Source organism: Durio zibethinus, chromosome 22 (genome assembly GCF_047325235.1).
Source record: "Durio zibethinus cultivar Kanyao isolate XHJ-2024 chromosome 22, ASM4732523v1, whole genome shotgun sequence".
NCBI lineage: Eukaryota > Viridiplantae > Streptophyta > Magnoliopsida > Malvales > Malvaceae > Durio > Durio zibethinus.
This window is the reverse complement of record NC_143183.1, coordinates 14,996,815-15,023,614: the sequence shown is the minus strand read 5'-3', so window position 1 is coordinate 15,023,614 and position 26,800 is coordinate 14,996,815. Positions and strand designations below refer to the sequence as shown.

At 30.7% G+C, this 26,800-nt stretch overlaps 3 protein-coding genes and 1 pseudogene across 5 annotated transcripts; 2 read left to right on the top strand and 2 right to left on the bottom strand.

Moving 5' to 3' along the window:
- Positions 1 to 6,234: 6,234 nt before the first annotated feature.
- On the bottom strand, positions 6,235 to 8,269 carry LOC111307337 (non-specific lipid transfer protein GPI-anchored 20-like). The gene is made up of 4 exons (XM_022905344.2): positions 7,807 to 8,269; positions 7,671 to 7,700; positions 6,738 to 6,797; positions 6,235 to 6,618 (listed from the first exon to the last, which is right to left on the bottom strand). The coding sequence occupies exons 1-4, from the start codon at positions 8,144 to 8,146 to the stop codon at positions 6,401 to 6,403; spliced, it is 648 nt and encodes a 215-aa protein (XP_022761079.2). The 5' UTR covers positions 8,147 to 8,269; the 3' UTR covers positions 6,235 to 6,400.
- A 2,479-nt stretch (positions 8,270 to 10,748) lies between these two features.
- On the top strand, positions 10,749 to 12,199 carry LOC111307103 (non-specific lipid transfer protein GPI-anchored 15-like). Its single transcript, XM_089751468.1, has 3 exons — positions 10,749 to 11,068; positions 11,103 to 11,212; positions 12,060 to 12,199. The coding sequence occupies exons 1-3, from the start codon at positions 10,749 to 10,751 to the stop codon at positions 12,176 to 12,178; spliced, it is 549 nt and encodes a 182-aa protein (XP_089607594.1). The 3' UTR covers positions 12,179 to 12,199.
- A 6,045-nt stretch (positions 12,200 to 18,244) lies between these two features.
- On the top strand, positions 18,245 to 20,104 carry LOC111307336 (non-specific lipid transfer protein GPI-anchored 5-like). 2 transcript variants are annotated; one of them, XM_022905343.2, is made up of 3 exons: positions 18,470 to 19,273; positions 19,509 to 19,574; positions 19,760 to 20,104. In XM_022905343.2, exons 1-3 carry the CDS (start codon positions 18,955 to 18,957, stop codon positions 19,891 to 19,893), a joined length of 519 nt encoding a protein of 172 aa, XP_022761078.1. In that variant the 5' UTR covers positions 18,470 to 18,954; the 3' UTR covers positions 19,894 to 20,104. The 2 variants fall into 2 exon arrangements, with proteins under 2 accessions (XP_089607689.1, XP_022761078.1); XM_089751563.1 differs by lacking the exon at positions 19,509 to 19,574 and having other exon boundaries at positions 18,245 to 19,273.
- A 1,060-nt stretch (positions 20,105 to 21,164) lies between these two features.
- LOC111307102 (protein CDC73 homolog) lies at positions 21,165 to 25,960 on the bottom strand (annotated as a pseudogene). Its single transcript, XR_016331906.1, has 5 exons — positions 24,984 to 25,960; positions 24,305 to 24,404; positions 21,988 to 22,343; positions 21,743 to 21,823; positions 21,165 to 21,623 (listed from the first exon to the last, which is right to left on the bottom strand). The product of XR_016331906.1 is annotated as a protein CDC73 homolog (transcript).
- Between the last annotated feature and the right edge of the window lie 840 nt (positions 25,961 to 26,800).

Genomic DNA, 26,800 nt, shown 5'->3' with positions numbered 1-26,800 from the left:
AAAAAAGAAATAAAAATCAAATACCGATTGATGACAAACTTTCGTAATATCTCTTTTAAAATTATCAAATAAAAAAAATATATTAAATCAATATATTCAATGGACCCCACTTCTTTAAAAATTTTTAAAAATTTATAAATATTAAAAAATTTTGAAAAAAAAAAGAAATGATTGGATATGTGATATACACTTTAGCATCAAAGAGTAAAAATAAATAAATTCATTAAAATATTTATTAAATATATAAATATTAAATAATAAATAAGAGAAAAAAACAAAAAAGCAAACAGGAAACATACACTTAATGTAGGTCTCAAAATAAAAAAAAATTAAATTTGAAAGAAAGAACAAAAAATTTCAAATTTTGATGTGACATCAATATATTCGTTAATATCTTTTTTGCAAAAAATAAAAAGTTAAAAACAACAACAAAAAATATATTTTAATAATAATATAAAATTAGTCCTAAATTTTTAAAAAAGATTTTAATTTTTATTAAATAAATAAAATAAATAAATAAATCAATAAAGATTAAAAAGGAAAAGAGAAAAAAAAATCAAATAACTTAGATATGTGACATACCCTTGAGATTAAGTCACTCATAAAAAATCAAATCTAAAAATTTGTTTATTAAATAAATAAAAATAGAAAAAGAGTAAAAAGTTAAAAACAGAAAAAAAAAAAAAAAACCACATGGCATACTTTGCATATAAAAAAGGTAAAAAATGTTTAAAAAAATTTACTGAATCTTCTAAAAAAAAAAAGAGAAAAAATAAAACGGATAAAATTTGATACAAATATGGTTACTAAAAAGTAATTCAATGGTTCCCACACCTTAAAAAAAAAAATGTAAGCCCCATGCTCTTTAAAAATTAAAAAAATATATATAAAAAGCATGTGAACCCCGCAAATTTTAAAAAATAAAAAATAAAACCAAAAAAATTATTAAAAAATCGAATAAGAATTGATATCAAGGTGTGGGTCCTACATAACAAAAGTTTTTTTTCTCTTTTAAATGTGAGCTCTACACTTTTAAAATTTTTTAAAAATTAAAAACAAGTGAGCTCTACTAATTAAAAGAAAAAAAATCAAGGTGTGGATTCCGTAAACAAAATTAACAAAAAATATGTGATAGTCATCTTTTAAAAAATTTTTAAAATAATACATGAATCCCACCCAAAAAATATTAAAAAAAAAAAGAAAAATCAAGGGATTACCACGTATCAAGCCACATGACCGACACATGACAGCCCAAAGTGCAAATCTACAACATTTATATATAAGATTTTTATAATTAGTTATTGATTGATGTATGATCTTTTATTTCTCTCATTTAACATACAAGTTCATTGCAATCAACGAGTGAAACTAGGAGGAATGACAGAACCACGTCCCCCTTTTAACTCCCAAAAGTTTCCTCAGCCATTCATATATTTTCACCCAAAAATTGTAAAAATCCTATTTTGGTCCCTTCTTTAGGAAATATTTTTATGATATGGTAAATCTGATAAGTTATTAATATTTTTACTATTAGTTTTAATAAATAACCAGAAGGTAAACCCATGCTACGTTGCGGAGAATTGTAAAAATATATATTTTTTAATGTCAAAGTCAAAATATAATAGGATGTAATGAAATGTATATGATACTATAAAGTTCAAGTTTAAGAAAACTCTATTAGTTAAAATGTAAATTTAAAACTTGCTTTTTTAGTTCAAGTGAATGATAGTAAAAATTTCAGATCAATTCATTCAAGAATCATATAAGTTGCAAAATCAAGTTAAAGCAAAGAGGTGCTTCCCACTAATCTGACCACAAGTTTTTCTTCCTCCTAAGAGAAACGAGTGAGCTCGGTATTTACAATAATAATATTTTGAAGACATCATAACCCAATTATATGACCAAATCTTTGAATTCATAAAGTATTCATGACAAAAAATTGTCTCAAACCATTAGCGGCAGTCTAGCAAGTCAAGCCATGAAGTTTTAGTCCTTGACCATTTGTAGTCAAACGAATTGATCTATCCTAAATCTTCCATCATGTGAGTAAAGCAAGAATATCAATGCATAATAATATAATATTAAAAACATAAAAGTAAAAGGAAAACAGTAGCAAACAAATGCATATCATTTGACAAAAAAAATTAAATTAAATATCAAAGTATTTAGCTTTTCCACTTCATTTTATTTCAATAACAAATAATAAAAAGATCAAATGTTAACACTTAATCATGTTTTGATTTCATACCAATTCATATTCAACAACAATTCTTTTTTGGATGGTTTGCAATTCAATTTATAGCTTTGTTACCACTTCTGAAATTTGCAAACTTATGAACATTCGGTATGCAAACATATTAATCTATCAAAACCTATTAAAATAATTTATGATATACTAAAAGAATTTAATTTTATCAATAATTATTGGCATATATATGTATATATATATATATATATGAAAAAAAAATACACTCGATATTAACGTTGAAAATACATTGAAATGGAACTAACAACGTTATTATAACATAATTTTTTAAAACAGGGAGTTTAGAGAAATAGTTGAGATTGATGCATTTAGTTTGGAACCGTTCAATATTAATGGATTGTGTTTAGCCATAACACCTACTTAAAGCACTAATCCCATGGACCTAACATCATTAAGTAAGCAAAGCAGTCACCCCTATTCGTATCACCTGTGTTATGAACAACTAAAGCCTTTTCGATATAATGATATAGGTATTTTGGCAAACACTTCTCATCCATAAGCATTAAGTGTAAAAATATATTATAAATGAAACAAAATCAAATAAAAAAAAAAGACCATTCCAAAAATAAATAACATCAAGGAAATTATCCAATAATGTGCCCACTTTTTTCCTTCAGCTTTGAATCTTTAATTTAAGGTAAGCAAGACGCCATGCTGAGATTGCTGCATCTTCTTTGCAATTCCTGTAGTAATATAGGACCCACTATATTGACATCACCTGTTGATTGGAAAACTTCTCAATTTAGTTAAATTTTCCATTTAAAATAGTTCAATCGGATATCTTAATGAGATCTATCACTTAAGGATTGATTTCCTGCTCCAAGGGTCAAAATAACAATTTGACTAAAAGGTTCCTTGGATATCAAGTGCTCGTTTATCAACCACTTCCTCCTCTAAAATGCCAGGGAACATGAGTATCAGACCTTATAAAAACAAATTTAGCTAAGGTAAAAAATTGTTCTTCGATTAGTTAATAATCTTAGACTGCATTTTCTAATAGAATAGCTTTTGATTTCACTAGTTGAATCGGTTTGCCATAATTTAGCAAGCAAAGCTAAAATGTTCATTTTTCATTCTTTTACAATTACATATATACTACTACTTTTCATATTTAGATTTGGGTACTTGTAAATTTGTCAACCAATTCTGAAAAAAATGAATAGAACAAACATCCACCATCCAAAATTATGTATGAGCATAATTCATGGATATATGAAAGGCTAAAGTTTGGGTCACTAGATCTGGGATATATTCAGATGGGGTACCAATTATGAAAGCAGCTAAATCTTTTCCACAAATATCCCAAGCACCGACTTCTCTGACAGAATAAACCTGACATAAGAAATCATAATGTTTTTAGTCCCTTGTAACAAAAAACTACAACTATGGTGGTTGAGATGCTATACTTCTGTAACCACAATGTGATCTGTATAACTTAATGCAATGAAAAATCATTCTCTTCCACTTTCCAACTCTCTCTTCATTTCCTTTGCTCTGTTGCTACTCATTCTGTTGTCTCCTTCCTTCCTCGCCCTTCCTATTAGTTTCAGCCCCTGTCCATCCTTTTTTATTTTCAGCTCCTGAAAGTTTCAAGCTCAATCCCTTTCTCTCTCCCGGGAAATTTTCATTCCAAGTGATAAAGTGAGAGAAAACCTAAAAATTAAACCTTTTACCAAAAAAAAAAAAAAAGAGAAAGCATGAATTTTGTTGACAATTAAACCAAAACTATTTCACTTAAAAAGAAGAAGAAAGAATAACAAATAGTGAAAAGGACTTTAGACTTTAGAGATTCGTATAATTACTCAGAAGTGTTTGGAACAAAACTGAAAGTAGATCAAGTGCATTTGTTGTCTTTAGCTTTCAATTACAGGAACTGATAATTGCTTCTGATCTGATAAGTTCTCTATTTTCTTGATTTTTTGTTTTCTTCTGTAATTTACTTTTTTCATATAGAATGGAGATAAACAGAGATAGAAAGAGAGTGTTAAAAATAACAGAGTTTAACAAAAATTCAATTTCAAAATTACCCCTTAAAATTATCCTTTTACATAAAAATATACGTCCCAATAGATTTGATTTTTTTTCTTTTTTTGATAAAAAATTTACACTTTTTTGATATAATCATTATTTCATTAAATTAGATACGGTAAATACGATGAGTTATCAATATTTTTACTTTCATACTCCTCTACCCCATTTTTTTTTTATGGACTTTTTGATATTTCAAAGTTATTTTTTTTAACATTTAAAACTTTTATTTTTTTATATTTTAAAATTATATTTTATGATTTTTTTACTTTTTGACATTAAAAATTATAAAACTTTAATTTTATAAAAAAATATAATTTTAATATTAAATAAATTAAAATAAAAAATTTTCTTTTAAACTCCATAAAAGTTAATATCGTCCAAATATTTTGAAATGAAAAAAAATATTTAATAAGTAATTTGATTTTTTTTTTCAATAAAAAAATTTTCGCCTTTTTAATGTAATCATTATTTCATTAAAATTTTTAATATTTTTAAATAAACGTATCTTTTCAATTAGTTAAACAAGCATATTGAATTTAATTATTATATCAAACTTTATTTATATAGACAAAATATACAATTAAAAAAAATTCAACTAATTATATTGTGCCTAAATTGTACTTCTAATTTGATTAATTATATTCCTATCTAAAATTACCTCGATAAATATGCCAAAATTTGAAAATGGCAATGATAATGGAGTGCTAAAAAGAGGAATAGACGTTGACAAACAGTGAGCACGAGCAATTGTATTGGGTTTGGACAACTTGATTATGGCCTTTGCAACATGAAATATCAATGGAAGAGTTAATAATACCTCGATTGAAACGCTGTCCAAACTCCAAAGTCGCAGCCTTGTTTTTAGCTGTTCGCCATTGGGGCAAGCTTGCAAAGCACAGTCGCTAATAGCCAAGTAAACCCAAATGAAACTTGCAGCCCCTTAGACACTTAGATTGTAAATTTGAATGCGAAGAATTCTTCTTATATTTGTGCCTTAAATGAGAGCAGCATTATTACTATTGTGATTAGGGATGTAGATAATATATTAATATTTATCAGTTATTGAGATTCGATTTGAATATTCGAATTCGATTTAATTATTATCGAGTCGAATTCGAGTTCGAATAATTTAACTTATTGATCGAATAGAATTCAAGTATTTTTATATTCGATTCGAGTAACTCGTCAGCTTAATCGAGTTTTTATATTTAAATATATTTTTATTATTTTAATTAATAAAATATTTCGAATTTGAGTTCGAGCATAAATAATCAAACTCTTATCGAGTATACGAATCAAGCTTATTTTTATATATTAATCGAGCTTAATCGAGCGAGTTCGAGTAGCTCAAATTCAATCACGAATCGAACTCAAACTTGAAAAATAAAACTCGATCGAGTTCGAACCGAATATCGAACCTCGAGTTATGAGTCGAGCTCGAGCTAGAACTTCTCACTGTATCAGCTCGATTCGGCTGAATTACATCCCTAATTGTGACTTTGACAATAAGATCCCTCAAATAGTAGAACCGAAAAAAGAAAAGAAAAAGGCTTTTTTGAAGAAGCCTGCATAAAAAAGCGTGCAAATTTTAATGGGTAATTTGGAAAATTGAGATTAATCATGCCCATTGTGAGAAGTAGATATGTAATAGGTGAATCAAACAATATTTCTCTTAACTTTAAGGCTTTAATTTGATGACTAGAGCGAGAATTATGACCAGGCTTTAATTTCTTTTAACAAACTATGAGGATGAACATGAATTATGATCAAGTTTACCAAGACAGAAATTCAGTCTTACTCCCTCCATGTTTGCTTTGTTGAAATTAATCATAACTAATGGATTAGCTGATTTACCAATCATTTTTTTTCTTTTCTTTTTTTTTTTCATTTTAGACGTCAAATTAACCACTGGATGAAAATAACTGCCATCACAGAAATAAAACAAATTTTCTAATTTTATTACTCTAAATAAAAAATACACTAAAATATCATTTTATGTAGAAATAATCACCCAATATGGCTCTCAAAACAATAGTTTCACACTACTAAAAGAATATACTGCTCAAACAATCGATAAATACATATAAATAGAGATATCACCGCCTAGTAGTACTTGAAAATGACAAATCCTGATGTCAACAGCACAAGGAATGGTGAAAAACTGTAAGATGGGTTGGTAGCCGATGGGGTAAGATCAGGGCGGCTCCCTGTAGTGGATGTTGGGGATTCAGGACCCACTGTTGAAGATGGTGAAGTTAGAGCCGGTGTGGTGTCGGATTCTGGTGCCTCAGCTGATGGTGTTGGTTCTGGCACAATGGAACCTGTTCAGAAATACACAACCAGAAGTCAAATTTGCAATAAGCTTAGTGGTAACTGCTAAAGTGCTTGCTTTTGAATTGCATTAGCATTGACAATTGAGCTGAAACAGCAGTTTAGTTACCTTCTGGGCTTAAAGTTGGTGAAGCTCCTGGAGAAAGGGCGGGTACAAATGAGGTTGGACCTGCCAAGGAATAAATAAACTAATCAACACATACTAAAGTAGTTTTGTTTAGGGGAGAGAAAAAAATCAAGAAAATTAAAAATTAATTTAAAATTATAGTGTTCGGTTTAATTTAATTTTTTATTTAATTTGAATTAAATTTAGATATTAAATGTGTATATTAGGTTCACATCAGATTTTATATTAAAAAGTGAAAAATAAAAATAAAAATAAAATCAAACTGAATTATACATTTTTATTAGTTTTTATATATATGTTAAATATTTATAAAATAAAATAATTATTTTATACTTAAATTTATTTAAATATATTAAAAATTATACTAAAATAATATATGAAAACAAAAAAAAAAATTTTAAAACCACTGAATCGAACTGAACTGATAAATTTGGTTTAGTTCAGTTTGATTTAGTTCGATTCGGATCATATGGAAGTTTGATTTAGATTCATATCAAATTTTAAAAATTCATAATTTTATGTATTATCTAAAAAAATCAAATTAAATCCCATCTGATCCAAATTATTATCACCCCTAATATTATCCTTTATGTGTTTGAATTGCTCAATTTATTATCATTTTAAGTTAAACACTTAATATAATATCAAAGTCTATTTTCTTTATATTGAGTTTTTGTCTATTTAGAAATTTGTATCTATTTTTTCAGTCTTACACAAACAATAATGTCAGCTCTTGACCTGCCATATATTTCGTCACGGTATTTTTGAACCTATCATTTATATTGACCGGGAAAATAAGAGAAACAACTATGCAAATTGTCAGTTTTGGCCTATTTGAAGTAAAATTCGAGTCAAATTAAGCAATTTGTAATGGAATCCTATGATCATTTCCAAAATATGTTAGTCCAACCTTACCTGGAGCAGGAATAGGTACACCAGCAGCAGCTGCAAAACACGAAAAATTCTCATATTAGTATTTTCATTAGACTAATGGACAGAACATGCACGAATGTAATCTTTGATATGGTATAATTGAATATATTTCTTGCACCTTTGCATTGGACGGGGACACCGGGCATGTTACAAGCCCGGGGAAGAGAGATGGCTAGAGTTCTGTTGATTGGTATACGAAAGGGGACACTTCCAGTCACAATGAGGCAGACACAGTCCATGCTACCATTTGTGAGGTTCTTAAGAGAGTTGCAACAATCTGCACTTGGTGAAGTACCATTGGCACTGCTATTGGTAAGGAAACTCATACAAGGGGTGAAGGTGCTAAGCATCGATGGACTACATGGAGTATTGGTCTGCCCATAAACTGGCAGCATTAATGCTGCCAAAGCTACCACCAGAAGTAGAACAAGGCGAGAAGATGGATTGCAGAACTCCATTGGATTGTGGTTTGGGCAGACTTTGGAGCAGTTGAATAAGGGAATTAATGTTGGTGAAGCAAAAGAAAAAAACAGATGGTTGGATGTTTGAGTGTGGTGTTTGAATTGGAATTTGATGATTGGAAGGCAAAGGATAAGTGAATTTATATGGAGGGGTTTAGGTAAAGAGATGTGGCGGGTGGATTTGAAGTTGGTTTTGAAGCTCAACTACCTTAACCAACATTGAGTGAAACCAAGGAGATTGGTTTAGCCAGTAGCCACGTAGTTGGTCTAATGGAACCTAATTTGACCTGAACCTGCCCCAAGATGGAGTGCCAATCTTATCAATTGGAGGCTTATCGAAGTCAAAGCTACCAAGCAATCAGCCAATAAGAACCATTAATATCTCACTGCACGTTTTTCGCTGAATTTACTAAGATATGATAGACAATCCTACCTAAACCTAACAATTTGTATATCTTATTTCGTATTTAATATTAGTAAAATAATAAAATTATTATGTCATATTTTATTTTAATTTTTACTAAATAATTTTTTTTTAATTTTTGTCAAAATTATATACGATTTTTTGTAAAAATTTTAAACTATTGTTATATTTATTTTTTGTATCATGTCATGTATTGTATTTAAAATTCCCGTATATAATCTTAGTTAATTTGACCTAACCCACTATTCTTGAAGCAGTTGGCTTTCTATTGTTACTTAACTACCTTCATCTCATGCTTCAAGTAACCGCAAATGATAGGCAACATAGTTGTTCATGATAGAAATTTATATTCATTCTTGAACTCTTTCTTAATGGTTTGGAATATTTACTTGAATATGATATCAATTGTTTTCTTTTTATCTTAAACTTATCAATTTAGTAGGATAAAATGATCTTACCCTTAATTCAGTGTTAAAAAATCTATCAAGAATGTCTTCTAGAGACTACTATACCCCTAAATGGAAAATAACTTCAAATACTTAAATTTGAAAAAGAAATACTTCATCATTTATAACTGTAAAATAAATTAGAAAATTAAAAAAAAAAATCTTAGAAATGAGTTGAAATTGAGGAGATTTATCATGAAGAAAAACTAGCTTCTATTTTGTTGGTTGAAATTGATATGAGATATATTCATTTATAACTGTTCACCTAGTGCTTGAAAAAAATTCTCAAAGAGTACGAGTAATCAACTAATTAATATCCCCGACATATGATATTTTCTAGGCAATTTTCTTATTCTTACTTAGATTATTATTATGAATTATATTTTCATTAAACTACTTTATATCTTTAAAAACACCCATTAATTGAAATTTTAAGTAACCAAAATATAAATTAAACTGGAAAAGAAAACATAATCAAATTCCATATTATATAATAACCAAAGGGGCACAAGAAAAGCTAGAGTTAAAAAATGAAAAGCTGAAACTTGATAGCAAAAGTTGGCCAACAAGCACAAATATCAAATTTGAAGATTAAAAAAATTATTAAAATAAAGCATAATTATAGATTCAATAATAAAACCCAATGGGAGATGAAACAAAAACTATTTTCATTAGCATATTTAAATACGATAAATTTTTTTAAAAAAATTCAAAAAAACTAATTTATTTTTACGAAGTCTCACTAAGAATTTAACACAACTCAGGTGTAAATTAAAAAGTAAGAATTGTTTGGCTTTCATATATAAAGGGCGTTATATTGGATAGAGGAATGTGCTCATTTTCTCAAAAACTCTTGTATATGCAAAAACATTCTTAACTAACTGATGAAAGCTATTTACTTAAATTTTTTTTTTTTCAAATATCAATAGCCTATATATAAAAATGACATCTTTGAGCTAAACTAAGGATAAATCAGAACTAAAAGATAACATTTTACTATATTATCGTTATTTTCTTGCATTTCCAAAGTAATCAAACAACAACTTAACATTATTTTTTATTTATTGAATAAAAAAACTATCATGAAAATGAACAAATTCACTCACTAAAGAAAAAAAAAATTATGCATGCCTCATTTCTAAAATCAAATGAAAAATTTGAAATTATCTTTGATTTCTAATGTAAAAAACTTCTGCTCCAAAGCTTGAACAATTTTCCCTGCTTTTGCCTTCAAATCAAGTACCAACTCACCAACTCTAAATTACGAAACTAAAAAAAATCAGTGAGCTTAACCTTAAATTTCAAAACTAAAATCACGGATTGTGTTTAGGTTTAGGCCACGGGATGACGAGAAAGAGAAAAAAATCAGTGCGCCTAACTGAGGAAGAGAAACGCTGATGAAAAGGTGAGGAAGAGAAAGAAAACGATGAAGAGCTGTCAGTGGTGTTGTCCGCTATACACATCTGGGTTTGGGAAATTATGTAATTGCCCAACTTCTGTTAATGCTGTTAACATCTTTGGGTGGAATGTCCGTTTTCAAAATTAATGGGCTTGACTTGAATTTCACTCAAAACTCAAGGATCTCTATGGAATTTACTCTTTAGTTTTCGAATAATCCGATTTCTCATTTCTTATATAAATCAGTCACTTTATCAATACACTAGAATCCAACTCAAACAACACAATCTACAACTTCAATTCAAGGTTTGTAGGGCATTTTAGCCGTTAAATGGCGTCAAGGAAGACCACCTCGCAGGTTCTGGTCATGGTCATGGTAAACTTGCTTTGGGCAAGAAATATGGCTCAATCAGATTGCAGCAGTGTGCTGATCACGATGGCTCCATGCCTTAATTATGTGACAGGGAGCTCCTCAACCGCATCTGCTTCATGCTGCTCACAGCTTGCTAATGTTGGTCAATCACAGCCACGATGTCTTCGCATGGCGCTCAATGGCGTTGGCTCATCACTGGGTGTGTCAACTAACCAGACACTTGCTCTGGCACTCCCTGCACTTTGCAATGTGAAAACTCCATCCATTATCAAGTGCAATGGTAAAAAGCCAATATGTTCATACTACATGGGTGGCTGCTGATGGACCTGCAACTTCAATATCTCCTTCTGATTCGCCAGCCGGTTCTCCTCAAGGTTTACCACATGGTTCCGATGACACCGCAGGCAGTTCATCAAAATCAGGTACATGTTTGTTAATGATCATTCAGCTATCAGCTTAAACTCTAGAATTCTGAGTTCAAATCTCGTCTACTCTGATAATTAATTACATACACTTTTGTTGCTAACTTAATACTTTGCCCTAAAAAATGCTTCCTTGGAAGCACAAAATGTGTAACTTATAAATACAAAGCCAAAAAAAGTTTGAATATTGTAACGAAGATCTGTTGTAAGAGCTCAGAACCACGCAAGAAATACAACTCTAATCGTTTCGATTCTCTAACTTCATGCTATAAGCTATATTGTTGGATTTCAAATTTTACTAGTTTAAGAAAAAGTTGAAACAAATTTTGACATCCCTGTAGGAGTCTTTTTCCCATGAAAGCAAACTCAATTAACAGTTTCTATTTGGAAATAAGGTTCGCTTCAACCTTATCTTCCCCAAAACTACGATGTATACCAAATAACATTAGTATTATATAATTCATTTGATTTATGAAGTCACATTTAAGAAGTGACATGAAGTCACATTTAAGAGGTGACATTTGAGAATTCATATTCTAACGTTTATAATCTTTTCCATTTTTCTTAAGTTATGACCTCTTTTGTACCAAAAACTAAACATCATAACACTACTTTCATACATAGCCTTATCATATAAACAATTATTGCATTTAGGCAAAGCAGTCAGCTGCCTTGGAATTGAATTTAATATATACGCATGAAACTGTTATAATTATCATATAAATGACTAATTCGGGAACGGTAGGGAAAAATAAGAAAGAATGAATAAAATGAAGTTTTAGAATTGAGAATTGTGTAACAATCCCACGGAACCATGCACATTATATTCTTGATTGAATGGGTGCAGGTGGATCTGAAGCAGTGCTAGCTACTTCCCATGCTGTTATCTTCACAATACCGCATCAGCTCATCCTGTTCTTGCCTCCCATAGCTTTCTATGCTTCAACTTCGACCAGCACCATCTAAGGCTCTTACGGCCATGGGATATCTTTCATGCTTCTATCACCATTTAGGATCCTATATAGTTGTGTTTTATTCAGAATTGTGTTGTCGTTTTAGCAAAAAGTTTGTATGGTTTGCTTTAATTGATATCTGTTCTACAAAGTTTGTATGGTTTGCTAAGTTCATGCGTGAGTAATATTCAAAAGTTTCTTCATATTAATTCCCTTCATGCTTCAACTGTAATGTCTTTCAATTATAACAAAACTAATGTCTCATCTTTCCATTTTCTGTAAATATGCATGTATTAAATTTTATTCATGTAGGGAAATAGCCAATGATGGATGCAGGATTTCAATCAGTGAAGGCAAAATTATGTAAAGAGAAATTGCAAATTGGAGTGCCACATGAGCATATACATTGCTTTTTTATAAATTTATTTAAATTGAAAATAAAATATAAATTTATCTAAATTGAAAATAAAAACAAAAAAAGTTGAAAAAAAAAAGAAAAAAAAAAAATAAGGTGGTATGTTGAAACCTTAAATGAGGATCAAACAAAAATGGCTAAATGCTCAAATAAAGATCTAACATTTGTATGTTTTCTCAATTAAATATCTCAATTTTAATTTAGTTCAATGTAGGATATAATATTTTCGAATTTATTCAAATAAGGACTAAGTTACAGGTATAACTTACATAGGCCATTAAATCTACTTTTCGTTAATATTTTCCATTAAAACTATTAACTCCAATCCAAAAAAGCACCAAAAACTCAAATAATAAAATACTGTTCATAACAAAACAAAAAAACCATAAAATAATAATGTTGCCTCTCTAGTTATTGGTATTTTTTTTTTCTTTTTCTCACAATTCTTAACATCATATCTCTTCTTATGTCTTCAAATAAAGAAATAATAGGTTTTCTTCTAGCATTCAATAATATTCCATTGAAAGCTTCACACAAGTTGTTGCCTACCAAATCAATTCTAAAGTTAGTATTGAAAAATGCTCTACACCATTGTTAAGGTGGGACTTTGAGTATATCTTTAGCTGTTTTTACTTTCTTAGCTATTAATTCCTTCAAACAGTATTCAAATGTTGTAACTATGTTGGCCTTAGTAATCTTCCAAAAGCATTGTCTTATGTCTTAACCTCTATGATCATTATTAACCCAATTAACATATACATGTCTAGCATAATATGTATGCTTAGCATCTGGAAGCAACTCATTAATTGCTTTATCAAGGCCCGGCGTTGCAATAAAGGATTAGATTCAATAATATTAAGAAATAAATAATTGAATACATTTAACATATAAATTACTTTTTGTTGGTCTGTCATTATAGTGCAACCTATTCCATTTCCAAAAGTCGTGATATCTTACTTTAAAAGGTTAAGAAATCACTTACAAGAAGATATGCATTTCACTTCCACTAATGCCGAAGCCATTGGAAAACATATGATTATTTCCATCTCTATCAATTGCATAAAGCAACTTACCGTTTGTTAAGCTTTTCAAGAAACAACTCTCAAGCCTTAAAAAATGTTTGCAACCATTCTGAAAACCATTTTTAAGGGCAGCAAAGCATATGTAATATCTTTCAAAGATAGTTGGAGAGTTAGGCATCTGTTTATGCATTTGCATCTTTACTATGCAACTAGGATTAGTTTTTTTAATTTCACGTTATAATCCAACAAGTGGGCAAATTTTTCCTTATAATTGCTAATCACTTTATAATCCACATTCTTTTTTATCCTCCTTACTATGCTTATTTTCACCCCAGTCTAATATTCATTCTTAACTATTTCATGTATCTCTTAATTCTTTATAAAAAAGTTCTTCATAAACTTTTTAGTACACAATTCAACTAAAATAGATTGAGTCATCTTTGGATTGCTAAGCATCTTATTGCAATCATGATTGTTGTTGTAAGTCTTCACTTGAAATAATTGTAACTTTTTATCAAAAGATGCATATATCTACCAAGGATACTTAGATGCAGCACATTTACCTCTCACAAAATTCTTATGATTTTTTGCCCAAATTATAACCTTATTTGTATGAATAGCCAATAATGACAAAGCATGCTTAAATGTTTTGAGTTCTCAAACAATATGTATAATTATATATAAAGGTACCTATAGTTAGACTTTAAATTGGGAACTTACTTTTTCTCACAGTAGGATCATCCACCATGTCTTTTTCATCATTAAAAGGGTTTTTATATTCATCAGAGTTATAATACTCACTATGGTACCTTTTATCAAAAACTTTTTTTGGACCTTGAAATCAACTCCAATCATATTATCATCTATATTCACTCTATCACCCATTCTTTTTTTATTATTTTTTCCTTATTGTTTCTCATTTTCTTAAAATTAAACCTAGCAACAACAATTTCTTCATCCTCATTACCATTCATAGCTTGGAGAGGAACATCATGAATAAAATCTCCACATTCATTATCAATTTTTACTTGTACCTCACTATGACTATTAGCTTTTTCTACAACATTATTAGGTTTTTCTACATCACATTGAACCCTATGTCCATCATTCACATCACTAGAAACAACAACCTCATTAGATGGTTCATTAGTAATAAGAACCTAATGTAATTCTGTTGATGGTAAACTTAATATCTTAGGAACAACTTCAAGCATATCTATTCCATTTTTTATATAGACATTTACTATTTTATTATCTAACAAATATCCTATCATATTAAGAGTAGTTTCATCATCCCAAACGCCTCTAAGTCCATCATCAAGTTTAAAACTAAGCTTTAAATAAAAAATTCTCCTAATGTTCATAAATCCAGCATTTTCACAAACATTTAATAACTCATAAAAAGTAACCTTGTTTGGGTTAAATGTTAAGTTTTCAATAATTTCATTTATATATATCAAATTAGGACCATTTTCCAACAAATGTTCCTCGATAGTGAAATCTTATTGTCGCTAATTTAAAACTCATATCTGTAAAAAAGAAAAAAAAAACATTTCATCAATCTTATAACATTTCATCAATTCAAAACTCATATCTATTAACAAATAACTATTAACTAATTGTTTACGATCACACATTTGTCAAAACTTATAAGAAAAAAAAATTAACTTGAAATTGATGGACACTTAAGCGTGAATCATGATTGAAGTTGATTCCAGTCGATTTCTCCTTAATCTTGCTTTGGGGAATCATAATTGCTTTGAGAAAATTTTGTTTTCAAAACCCTAAATTCCTTTTTCACAATTGATTTGGTTTTTTTTTTCAACGGCTATTTTTAGTTTTAGTTAAACCATGTTTTTATTATATTAGTATGTAGAATAGTGATTCACGTTATTTTTTTACACATATAAGCTACAACCATAATGAAAGCCTTATCTAAACAAAGTCAAAAGCATAATATCTTACACTAAAGTAATTTAAAACTGAGATCCTTAATTGAGAAAACAAGCAAGCATTAGATCCTTATTTGAGCACTTAGCTAATAAAAGTAAAAAAAAAAAGTAAAATTTATATAATGAATGGATGGATATATTACATCTTAATCATATATAAATATGATATTTTTCTAAAATTAAAACATTAAATAAAAACTTATTAATATAATACATACATAAATATAAAATTAAATAACATAAAATATAATTTAATATATATAGTCAAGACGAGATATAATACCATAAACTCGCGTCCAATTTGATTTTGATTTTCGAGAAAAAGCATCAATTCAATCAAATAAAAAAAATGTATATATCATATTTGGATGAATCAAAACTCCTTAGATATGAGTTGTTTTATTAAGCATACCTCAATTGACATTTCTAAAAAAAATTATTTCTTGATTTTTTTGTTGTAAATTATCTAATTTAGACAAACTAAAAAAGAAAAAAAAAAAAAAAAGGAAATAGAGTGCTACTTTTATACATTCATTTTTTTTTCAAAAAAAAAATTATCTAATTAAAAAACAAAAAAAATGAAGGGAAGTAAAAAAAAATTTTAACAAAGTAAAGGCAAAAAAAAAAAAAAAATGGAAGAAAGTTGGGTTGCCACAAAACATAACAATGATGAGCTTTTCTTGTAAAATTATATCACGAATTTATATCTTTTGTTTTTATTTTAATTTACTTTTCTTTACTTTTTCTTTTTTATATTAATAATTTTTTAGATAATTTTTATTTCTGTGTAGGGCCAATTTAATATAATTTACCAAAAAAACTAAAAGCAAAAAATAAAAATAAAAATAAAAAGAAAGTTGTATTGACATGCAACATTAATAATGAAAAATTAAAAAGAAAATTTAATATAATGAATTTAAAAAAAAAAAGATGAAAAAAATCAAATTTGAATGTGATATCTACACATTCGTTAGCATACATTTTTCAAAAAATTATCAAATTAAAAAAGAAAAAATAACTAAAAAATATAGATTTTTAGTAATAATATCGATGGACCTAACCTCAAAAAATTTTAAAATATTTAAATTTTTATCAAATAATAATGATAATACATGACTTACATTTCATATCAAGTAAGTTTCCCAAAAATAAAATAAAAATTATTTATTAAATATATAAAAAAATGAAAAAGAGTAAAAGTTAAAAACTAAAAAAATAAATATTACATACTATTAATATCAAGTGTGTCGAATACAAAAAGTACATACTAAAAAAATATTTATTAAAAAATTTTATAGCTAGTGAATGCGAAAAAAAAAACAAAATACACATGAGACTCGAGAAATAAAAGCAAAAAAAAATTAGAAAAAAAAAGAAAAAATGAGTTGTACTAAAAAATTATTTAAAAATGAGTTTGATGGAAAAAAGAGTTATTAAATAATTAAAAAAACAGGAAAAAATGGTTCTACTAAAAAACGGATCCTATAATATAAAAATTAATAAAAATATTATAAAAATACATAAAAAAATAATAAACTGTAGGTCCTACGAATAACATTAAAAAAAAAAAGACAACTCAAGAAAAAATTTTAAAAAAATTTTGAAATTTGAAAAAAAAAAAGAAATTGAATTTCAATAAAAATAAAAATGGGCTCACAACATAACAATTAATTAAACATGTTATGAAAATATATAAAAAAAAAAAAATAAATTGATGGTGGGTCCCACGAAAAATAAATTAAAAAATTACATGTGGGCCCATGCACAAAAAAAAAAAACAAATCTAAAATATGAAAAAAAAAAAAAAAAAAAACCACGTATTAGTTAATGAAAACAATTCAATAAACAAAAAAAAGTTAAAATTGACTCGTGGCACGCAATGCAAACTATACAACTGCAGTATTTATATATAGGATTTCATAACTTAATTCCTTTTTAGGGTTCATTTGGATACCATCACACTAGGGGTGCAATGGTATCCAAACTACTTTGTGGCCTTAACCGCACAATGCGATGCATTTGAATATTTTCAGCAGTGTATTTGAAGCCATTGTCGCCCACTGTTGGAGATGGGAGGGAGACGCGTTCAATGGTTTATTGACTTTAGAATACTTTAACTTTTTTGTATAAAGCATATGATTGTCTTAAGATAAAATTGAAATAAAAATATTTTTCAATTATGATAATAGATTGTATTTTATCAGACATTTAATTATTTTATTTTTAAATGAAAAAATAAGGATGAAAAATTTATAAATTTAATTGTTAATTTACAAAATAAAAAAATTATCATAAAATTATGAATTTTAATCATCGAATTATCAAATTTTTTATTTTTACCTTTTTTCAAAGTGAAGCCTAATGTTTTAAATTTAATCTCATCATATATGAATTTAGTTCAATTTTATTTTGATTTATCTGTTTGATTTTTTTTTTCATAAATTAATTTTTAATATCTAAAATTTATTATTGAATAGATATTAAAAATTAATTTCATTATAATAACATTTTTTGCTTTGTAATATGTAAATCTGATTTTTATCAAAGAATTAAACTTTTACAAAAGTCCATGCACCTTGAAAGTCTGCTGAAATTAACACTTTAAACAAGCCCCCATGAAATTAACAATGAAATTTCAAAGAGTTGCCTGAAACTCTCCATATTTGAGAGAATTTTAGAAAACAAAAAACCTGAACCGATGGGCAAATGTGTCCTCTTTGCCATGTTGACGAATGACTTGATTACAATTTTGTGTTTTCAAAGTCTGCCCTTGGTCCCTAGGACATCTGTCATGTCCTAAATCATCAATGAAGGCAGTCCGTTTTCTTTGGTCCGAAGCAATAAAACAGAGATATCATTTTCAGAGGAAACCAGAAGAAGCAAGCAACGACCTTCTCCAATACACAATTTAGCTCATTGTCTTTTTAACTTTGCAACGAATTTTCTCCTTCTAAACCAGATTCAAATTCTTGAAGGAGAGAGTTTCACAAGGCTAAATTCTGTGGAAAGGTGGAGTCAGAAACACGTTAAGCTTTCTTCACAGTTGAGGTTTCCAGGAGTGTTCAGCTTTGAACGCTTTAAAAATCCACGCATCCTGCATCAAAGATTCATCAGTTTGAATATAGGTTGGTCACCCACGTAGCTACCCTATAAAGTTCTCCGTTGAAACCAAACAATATATAATTCCATTGAACACTTCAAAGATATAAACCTGTAGTTGACTATTGACCCTGTTAAAAACTAGGAAAGTTGGTCACCTGCAACTGCCATCATCGCATAGTCTCCCTACAAAAACCTCACCATTTTGCCGTTACTGCTTTGATACCAACCACATTTCAGAGTTGCAGGAAATCAGCTCAATTTGCAGGAATTCTCTGCGATTACCATACCGAGAGAACTAATGGCAAACAGGAAGATGGCAACATGTTTTGTCCTGGTTCTAGTAGCTATGCTTTGCGCAGGAGCTACAGCTCAGTCAGGCTGCACTGGTATATTGATCAGCCTGTCACCCTGCCTAAATTACATTACCGGGAACTCATCAACCCCATCTCAACAATGCTGCACACAGCTTGCTAATGTCGTGCGTTCATCACCACAATGCTTGTGTGAAGTCCTTAATGGTGGTGCTTCATCACTTGGGATCACCATCAACCAGACTCAAGCTTTGGCCTTGCCTGGCTCATGCAATGTTCAGACTCCACCCATTAGCAGCTGTAATGGTAAGGATGCAATTACATATGTATTAAATTTTTTAATCTCAATCTTGCATAAATGTCAGCAAAATTTTTATGCATATTCCCATAACTTTTTATGCAATGATCAATCAAGAAATATTTGAGAGATGAAAATAATAATAATAATAGTAGTTTAAAAAAGTTCAATTAATTAAGAGATGATTGGAATTTACTCAAAATTGTCTGGTAGTCTACTAAAACCATGCCCGCCTGTTATCAGCTGCTTCTCCAGCTCCAGCAGACTCTCCGGTAGGATCACCAGAATCTGGGAGCATTATTCCGACAGGTATAAAATAGTTATCTACTTCTTCCATCGTCAGGTTACTCCCATGTTTAGTTATCTAGTTGACATTGAATTTTCACATAAAAGTTAAAACAATCTCAAATAGCAAGAAAAACAATGAGATATATTTCCCCAAATCTTGTTTGTTCTTCAACTTTACTCATTGTAAATGTTAAAAATGGATGCAGAAGGTGGATCTAAAACTGTACCATCCACACAGGAAAAAGGCTCATCAGATGGAAGCACCACCAAATTGTCACTCTCTCTGCTCACCTTCCTTCTGTTGGCGACATCATATAGTTCACTCTTCTCATCACGCTGAATCTTACCTAGTTTGCCTTACCTCTCATGACACTATCCTGTTAGCAAACATTTTATGGTATTCTTGATTATATATATGTATATATATATATGTAATATTTAGATTTTCATCCACTCCACTCCTCCAGGGGCCGATATGGTTTTGTATTGCTGAAGAGAGTTCTGGCTTCTCTTCCCTTCTCAATAAAGATTTCTCATGATTACTTATTGAACATATATATCTAACGAGGGATTTATAAACGTATGGCACTTCAAAATGACAAAAAGTCAAATAAGAATCAAAGCAAGAAGACAATACCAACATAGAGAAGTGAATTAGAGTTAAAGCTCAAATCATTCAGAAGTCTATACACTCAAGAAAAGAATATTACAATTCTGGCATGTGTTGGGGTCAAACAACAGTGACAAAGAAGCAGAATTGATAAATCAATAATGTAATTCATAATGCTGTTTTACCATTTACTCACGCAAAAGCCTAAGGAAATGCATCTTGAAGCAGCCCTGCGCTGCTTATGTTAGTATTCCAAACAGAGGATTCCTTGCAGCAGAATTTCAAAAGGTCACAGCCATTATAAACCTTTTGTGTGCATTGGCACTCAATAAAATAAAACCATTGGCCAAGAGTAACCATCTTTAGTGATGTTTATTAAAACAACCTAGGTCTTGGATCTCATCATAGCGATCCCAACTTCATTTCATTCCAGTTCCAGAGAGCAAATTCATTAAATTAAGCTATAAAAGGCTTTCACAAGCTGTTAGGAAGTAATGTTTTGAAGCCGAAACTAGAAGGCTAAAAACCACCACAGCAAAGGAGAGAGAGAGCAATCAAAAGAAATCAGTATGAACAAAACTGTCTCAAAGTAACCAAATCAGATGAGAGATAAGAGCAGTACAACCTTTATATATGGTTTAGTCATTTATCTAATTATCCAAAATCACCTCTCCCTGGTAATGCAGATAAAAAAGCAAGACAGAAAACATATAAACTTAAGCTAACAAAATCTGCGACAAGGAGATACAATTAAGATGACAAAAGGATCTAGACACATTCCCTTCATTTGCAGAACACCTGATTTGCAACAACCTTACTAAACTAACAAAACTTGAAAAGGTTAAATGCTAGGGTAACTTGAACCATGTGTAGCTTATTCATGTTACAAACCTACACTAAAAAAATGGGCCTGTACATTGGAAAGCAAAATAAACAATCCATCTATAGATGTTTTACCCTCAAAATTTTAACCTATATCAGCAAACAACTCCACCCTAATATATCCACGTATTTTGTCCCGATATCTACCCTAAATGATGTAATCAACAAAGTCTACTTCACTCTTACATTTGTTCAATGATTTACATTTATCAAAAACAAAAAGGTCAAGGAACATCCTGTTGTCTCTGCAGACATATGATAACTTACAAATAAATTACAATTTTGAAGCTGCCACCCATAAACCGCAACTTAATTGGCAATGCACCCCTCACAAGAAAAAAATAAAATGAGATCGCCGATTGTCATAAAAGGCTTATCAATATTCTTAAACACTTCAATAAAATTCAAAGATAAATCTAGGAAGAAGGTCATAGCTCAAGAAAATCAGACATGTACATATAAATGTTTGCTAAAAGCTGCACAATTTATGAATGTGATTGTCCCCGCACAAATTCTTGTACTCTGCCCCAGACCTCCAGAGCTGCAGCCCTATCTTGGTGTATCTTATTCTTGCTAATCTGCACATTAATGGCACATTGAGAAAAACAGAAGCAGACAAATGAAGATTTCTAGGTTCCACCAAAAGTTGTTGAACTAAGATGAAAATAGTACAGCAGCTGAGGAAAATATTTCTTACGGAGATAATTTTCACATTCCATTGCTTCACAATCTTGGCAGACTCTACCGTCATCTTCAAATCGCATAAAAAATCCAATAACTGCATAAAATTAAAGTATGAGTATTTGTTCTAATCAAGAGTATAAAAACAAATTAGATACATTCTCTACTTCCACCCACCCAAATAAACAATCTTAAACCAGCACTAAGATAATAGATAATAAAACACAAACAATCCAGCTAAAGCTCAAAAACCCCATTTACTCTAATTAAAAATCTCTACATGATCCTTGAAAGGCCAATCCTTGAACTGCCACTCTTTCCCCAACACAAATGCTGCCACCACGTGATCCCAATCTTCCGGCTTCAAAGCAGAAAGCTTGTCCCTCACTTCATATGCCGTTCCTATCCTATCTCTGACTATCCCTACTAAACGTCTACTGCACAGTAACAAACTCCGATCTTGAACGCTTCATCTGCTTCACCTTCACAGGATGTACAAGTTTGAATGCCCAAAGCTTAATAATGAAGACTTTAAGGGTTGGTACATGAAGCTGGAACAGTATTTTGAAGCTGAGAAAGTGACAGAGGAGCAGAAGGTGAGAATCAATATGCTTAGCCTAGAAGGAAAAACACTCCAATGGCACCGGCGTTATGCCAAATCTCAGGGAGGGTTCGATAAGTTGAACTAGGGCTCTTATCTAATCATTATGAGGGAAAGGTTCACATCAGAGGAATTTGAGGATCCTATGGCAGACTTGGTGAAACTCAAGCAAGTTGGATCAGTCAAGCAGTATTATGAAGATTTTATAGGTATTTGGAATCTATTACAATTGCCTGATGATTATGCATTGAGTGTATTCATTAGCAACCTGAAATTTGATATCTCTAAATCCATTAAATTGTTTAGACCATCAAACCTAACCCAAGCGTTACACCTTGCAAATCAAATAGAATCCATTAACTACCTAGCCACAAAGAAATCTGCAAACACCTTAGAACCTGTATTACCAATATCTCATACCTCACTGACCAATACTTATAGTAAGCCCCAAGTTTTACCACCCTTGTTACCCACTCCAAAAGCCCCCCCAAATTCAACCTCAACTTAAATCCATCTAAACCCCATTCTTATTTATACCAACCCATCAGCCATTACCCCAACTACATTAACTCAATTACCCAAATCATTTACAAAAATACCAACCCCTGCAGAATTGAAGGATCAGAGGAAGAAGGGATTGTGCTACTGGTGTGGAGTCAAATACTCACCTAGGCATAAATGTATTAAGTTCCAGTTATTCCAACTTCTAGTTGAAGGAGGCGAGACAAATACAGAAACAGAAACAGCAGAATTCTCATATTGTATTGACAATCCTGAGATTTTGATGAATGAGACTAATGGAGGAGAGGTACCAGTAATATCCTTGCATGCTATGTTTGGAACTTCAGGGTTTCAAACTATGCGGTTGATTGAAGTTATCAACTAACATGAGATAATCATGCTGGTAGACTCCGGAAGCATTCACAAATTTATTGATAGCTCAATCGTTAAAACCTTGAGGTTAAAAATGATGGCGGCAGAAGTAAGGTAACTGTTCCTAACGGGAAAAACTTGTCGATTCAAGGAGTGTGTCAAGATGTTAAATGGGCAGTGCAAGGTGAATGGTTCAGGTCTAATCTCAAGGTGTTACCCTTGAAAGGGAGTGATGTGGTTTTCGGAGTCTAATGGCTCGTGACATTAGAGCCAATCTTATGGGACTTCTATAATCTGACAACGCAGTTCAAGGTTAATGGCATATGGGCAACTTTACATGGTATACGACCGGGAGAGATACGCATGGCTAATCAGAAGCAAACAGTGAAGTTGTTGCAATCTCTACTAGTTCATAACAACTATCATCCTTATGCACTCTTGATTTCTGAAAAAGCTCATAGTTAGCTCAAAGTGATTACCTGTGACCAGCAGAGTGAGGCAGATTTTAAAAGAAGGTTAGGCTCATTGTTGCAAGAATATGAGAAAATGTTTGAACCTCCTCAGGGCTTGCCTCCCAGTAGGCCTCACAACCACAAGATTTGTTCAAAGGTTGAGAATCAGTCGGTGAGAATTAGACCCTACAGGTATCCCGTTATACAAAAAGATGAAATAAAGAAGATGATATGGGAAATGCTGGAAACGGGAGTTATAAGGAATAGCAGCAGTTCATTTGCTTCTAAATCATCGTTGTATGACCAGTGAATAATGGAGAAAGTGGAGTCTTTGGTTAGCCATGGCCGAATGGTGGTATAACACTTCTTATCATACTGCTACTCATGCTACTCCATATGAAATTGTATATGGCCGGCCAGCTCCTGTCCATTTGCCTTATTTGGTTGGAGAATCAATTGTAGGACAAGTAGATAGGAGTTTAAAAACTAGGGAGGCTACTCTCAATAAGCTTAAGTTTTATCTGCGAGGGCTCAGGTCAGAATGAAAAACTTGGCTGATAGAAGAAGAACGGATACGGAGTTTGTGGTTGGAGACTGGGTGTATGTGAAGTTATCGCCTCACAGGCAAAAATCAGTTATTAACAGAAGTTGCCTTAAGTTGTCTGCTAACTACTTTGGTCCGTTTCAAGCGGTTGAAAGGATTGGGATGGTAGCGTACAAACTGAGACTTCCTCCAGGGTCTAGAATACATCCTACATTTCATGTTTCTCAACTAAAGAAACATGTTGGAGTTGTTTCTACTCAGCCTCAGTTGCCTTTGGTCGGGGAAGATGGTACATTCAGTAAAGAGCCACTGAAGGTCATCGACAGAAGAATTAGCAAGCGAGAAAATAGGGCTGTAAATAAAGTTCTTGTTTGGTGGACAAATACATTTCCTGAAGATTCTACCTAGGAAGTACTATATGATTTGCAGCAAAAGTTTCCAACTTTTAATCCTTGAGGACAAGAATTCTTTGTAGGGAAGGGGTGTTGATATATGCAGAATTAAATAAATAGATTAAGTCATTAGTTTTGTTAAGAAATTGTAATCAAGTTAGTTAATCATTGGGTCAGGGATGTTGAGGTAATTTCAGTTTCATAGGGTCAATTATGTTTACTCAAGATAACCGTATTATCAGTACAAGAATGAGCGCTGCAATGAAAATCGGCAGTCTGGAATATAGCAAATTCTGTTATTCTCTCTTTTCTCTCTTATTTTTTTCCTTATTCTCTATTTCTAAAACCTGCGCTAATCTTTGCGGGAATACGATTATCTTCTGGTTAGCACCTACATCATATAAACAGTAATCAAAGTCCGAAACGCACTCGGCACTAAACTAATAGGCACTCCTTCCCCACGTTTGCTCCCTTTTATATGCATTTTCGGTTTCGAATCATATCCTACCATTTTATCCCCATAACTTAACCCTAATCCCTTCTCTTCTGCCCCCGTTAATCTGCTCTTAGCAACTAACCCATCTTTCCTCTGCTGAGACTCAAGCCTCTGCTTTTCTTCTTCCCTTTTCGTAGAGGCAACAAGAACACTATAAAAATCCCTATTTTTCCATTCCAAAATCCCTACTCTATTCCTCAAGGGTTTCTCAATTGATCGAATTATTCCCATATAATCCGCAAATTCAATCTCTTTATCTTTAATATCGAAATGGGTATCTCCTATTTCATCCAAAACAACATCATTGGTATTGACTTTGGGTTTACAGCTTTCCGGGTAGAACCCAGACGGGTTGGGTCGAAACTCGTCAGGGAACTTCAGTGGATTGTAAACGATGGAATCGGAAGTAGACACTTTTTCGGTGAGCTAATCAAGGTGGGGTTTGCGGTTGGTGAAAGTGACAGCGGGGACGCAAAGAGAGAGAGAGAGAGAGAGAGAGAGCTGTGCATGTAATCCGTGTGCTTGAGATGGTGATTTTGGATGTAGAAAACCAAGGTTCCAGAATGTAGAGATTGCCTTGTTAGGAAATGCAGGCGGTTTCGACGGAGCATGAGAAGGAATAGTCGGTGCCGAAACAGACCTCGTCGTTAACTCGGATGATTTTGTCCAGCTCGCCCCGGATTGTTAAGTGGCGGAGGGCGGAGAACAGGTCCATTGCTTTTCGAGGGTTTCCAGAAAACGGAAAAACAAAGACAAAAAGGAGGGAAACTCTTACAGGGTCGATGGTTTTAAAACATACTAATGTTGTTCAAGTGGCTTTGGCAGTGATCTATTCCAGCCAGGGGAAAAAACATCCTTTGCTCAGTGCTGACTCACCCCTTTTTTTCTTCATTTTTTCTGTTGGAACTTGAGGGGGTTTTATTTTATTTTTTAAAATTAAAAATTATATAAATCATTTGTTTCTAAGTAACTCGTGCGAATACGAATTGATTTGATGCAAATTAATAATTAGCATTGTTTACTTAATTATATTAAAGTTTTTAATATTTATAATATATATATATATAATTTATATATTCAATTGATATCTCAAAAAAGTTAATCTTTCTAAAAGAAGTTTGACAAAAATATATAAAAAATAAAATATATATAATTTACATTCTTTAAAAAAAAAAAAAAACTACTTATATTCTAAATTTCTACAAGTAGATAAGAAGTTTTCTCTTCATTGAGCAACTTTTGAATTTGTGTGATAATCAATTTTGAACTCAAAAATGATTTAATACTTGATCCACAAAATGATAAAAAAAAATTCAATAAACACTACTTTCTTTGGCTTAAAGGTATAAATTAGATGCATTTTTTTTTCTGAAAATATGAGCCATAGCAATGTTTTCGCTTTCAATGATTGTAAAAAAATATAACACACCATCACTATTATGATCTTGCTCAAATCTTGGAGAAAAAAAAAAAAACGTACATAATATATTATATTTTATAAAGAAACAAATATATATATATATATATATTATTGATTAATTAATTAAATCATAACAACATAAATATTCACATTCGCTCATGTGTTCTTAATTTGTAAGGATGAATTAAATCATCAAATAAATACTAATCTAGAGTTAGATGCTATTAACTTAGAAGTGTAAATGATATATTAGTACTTATAAGTTATTCGAATTCGATTCAAATAAAACTCAAATT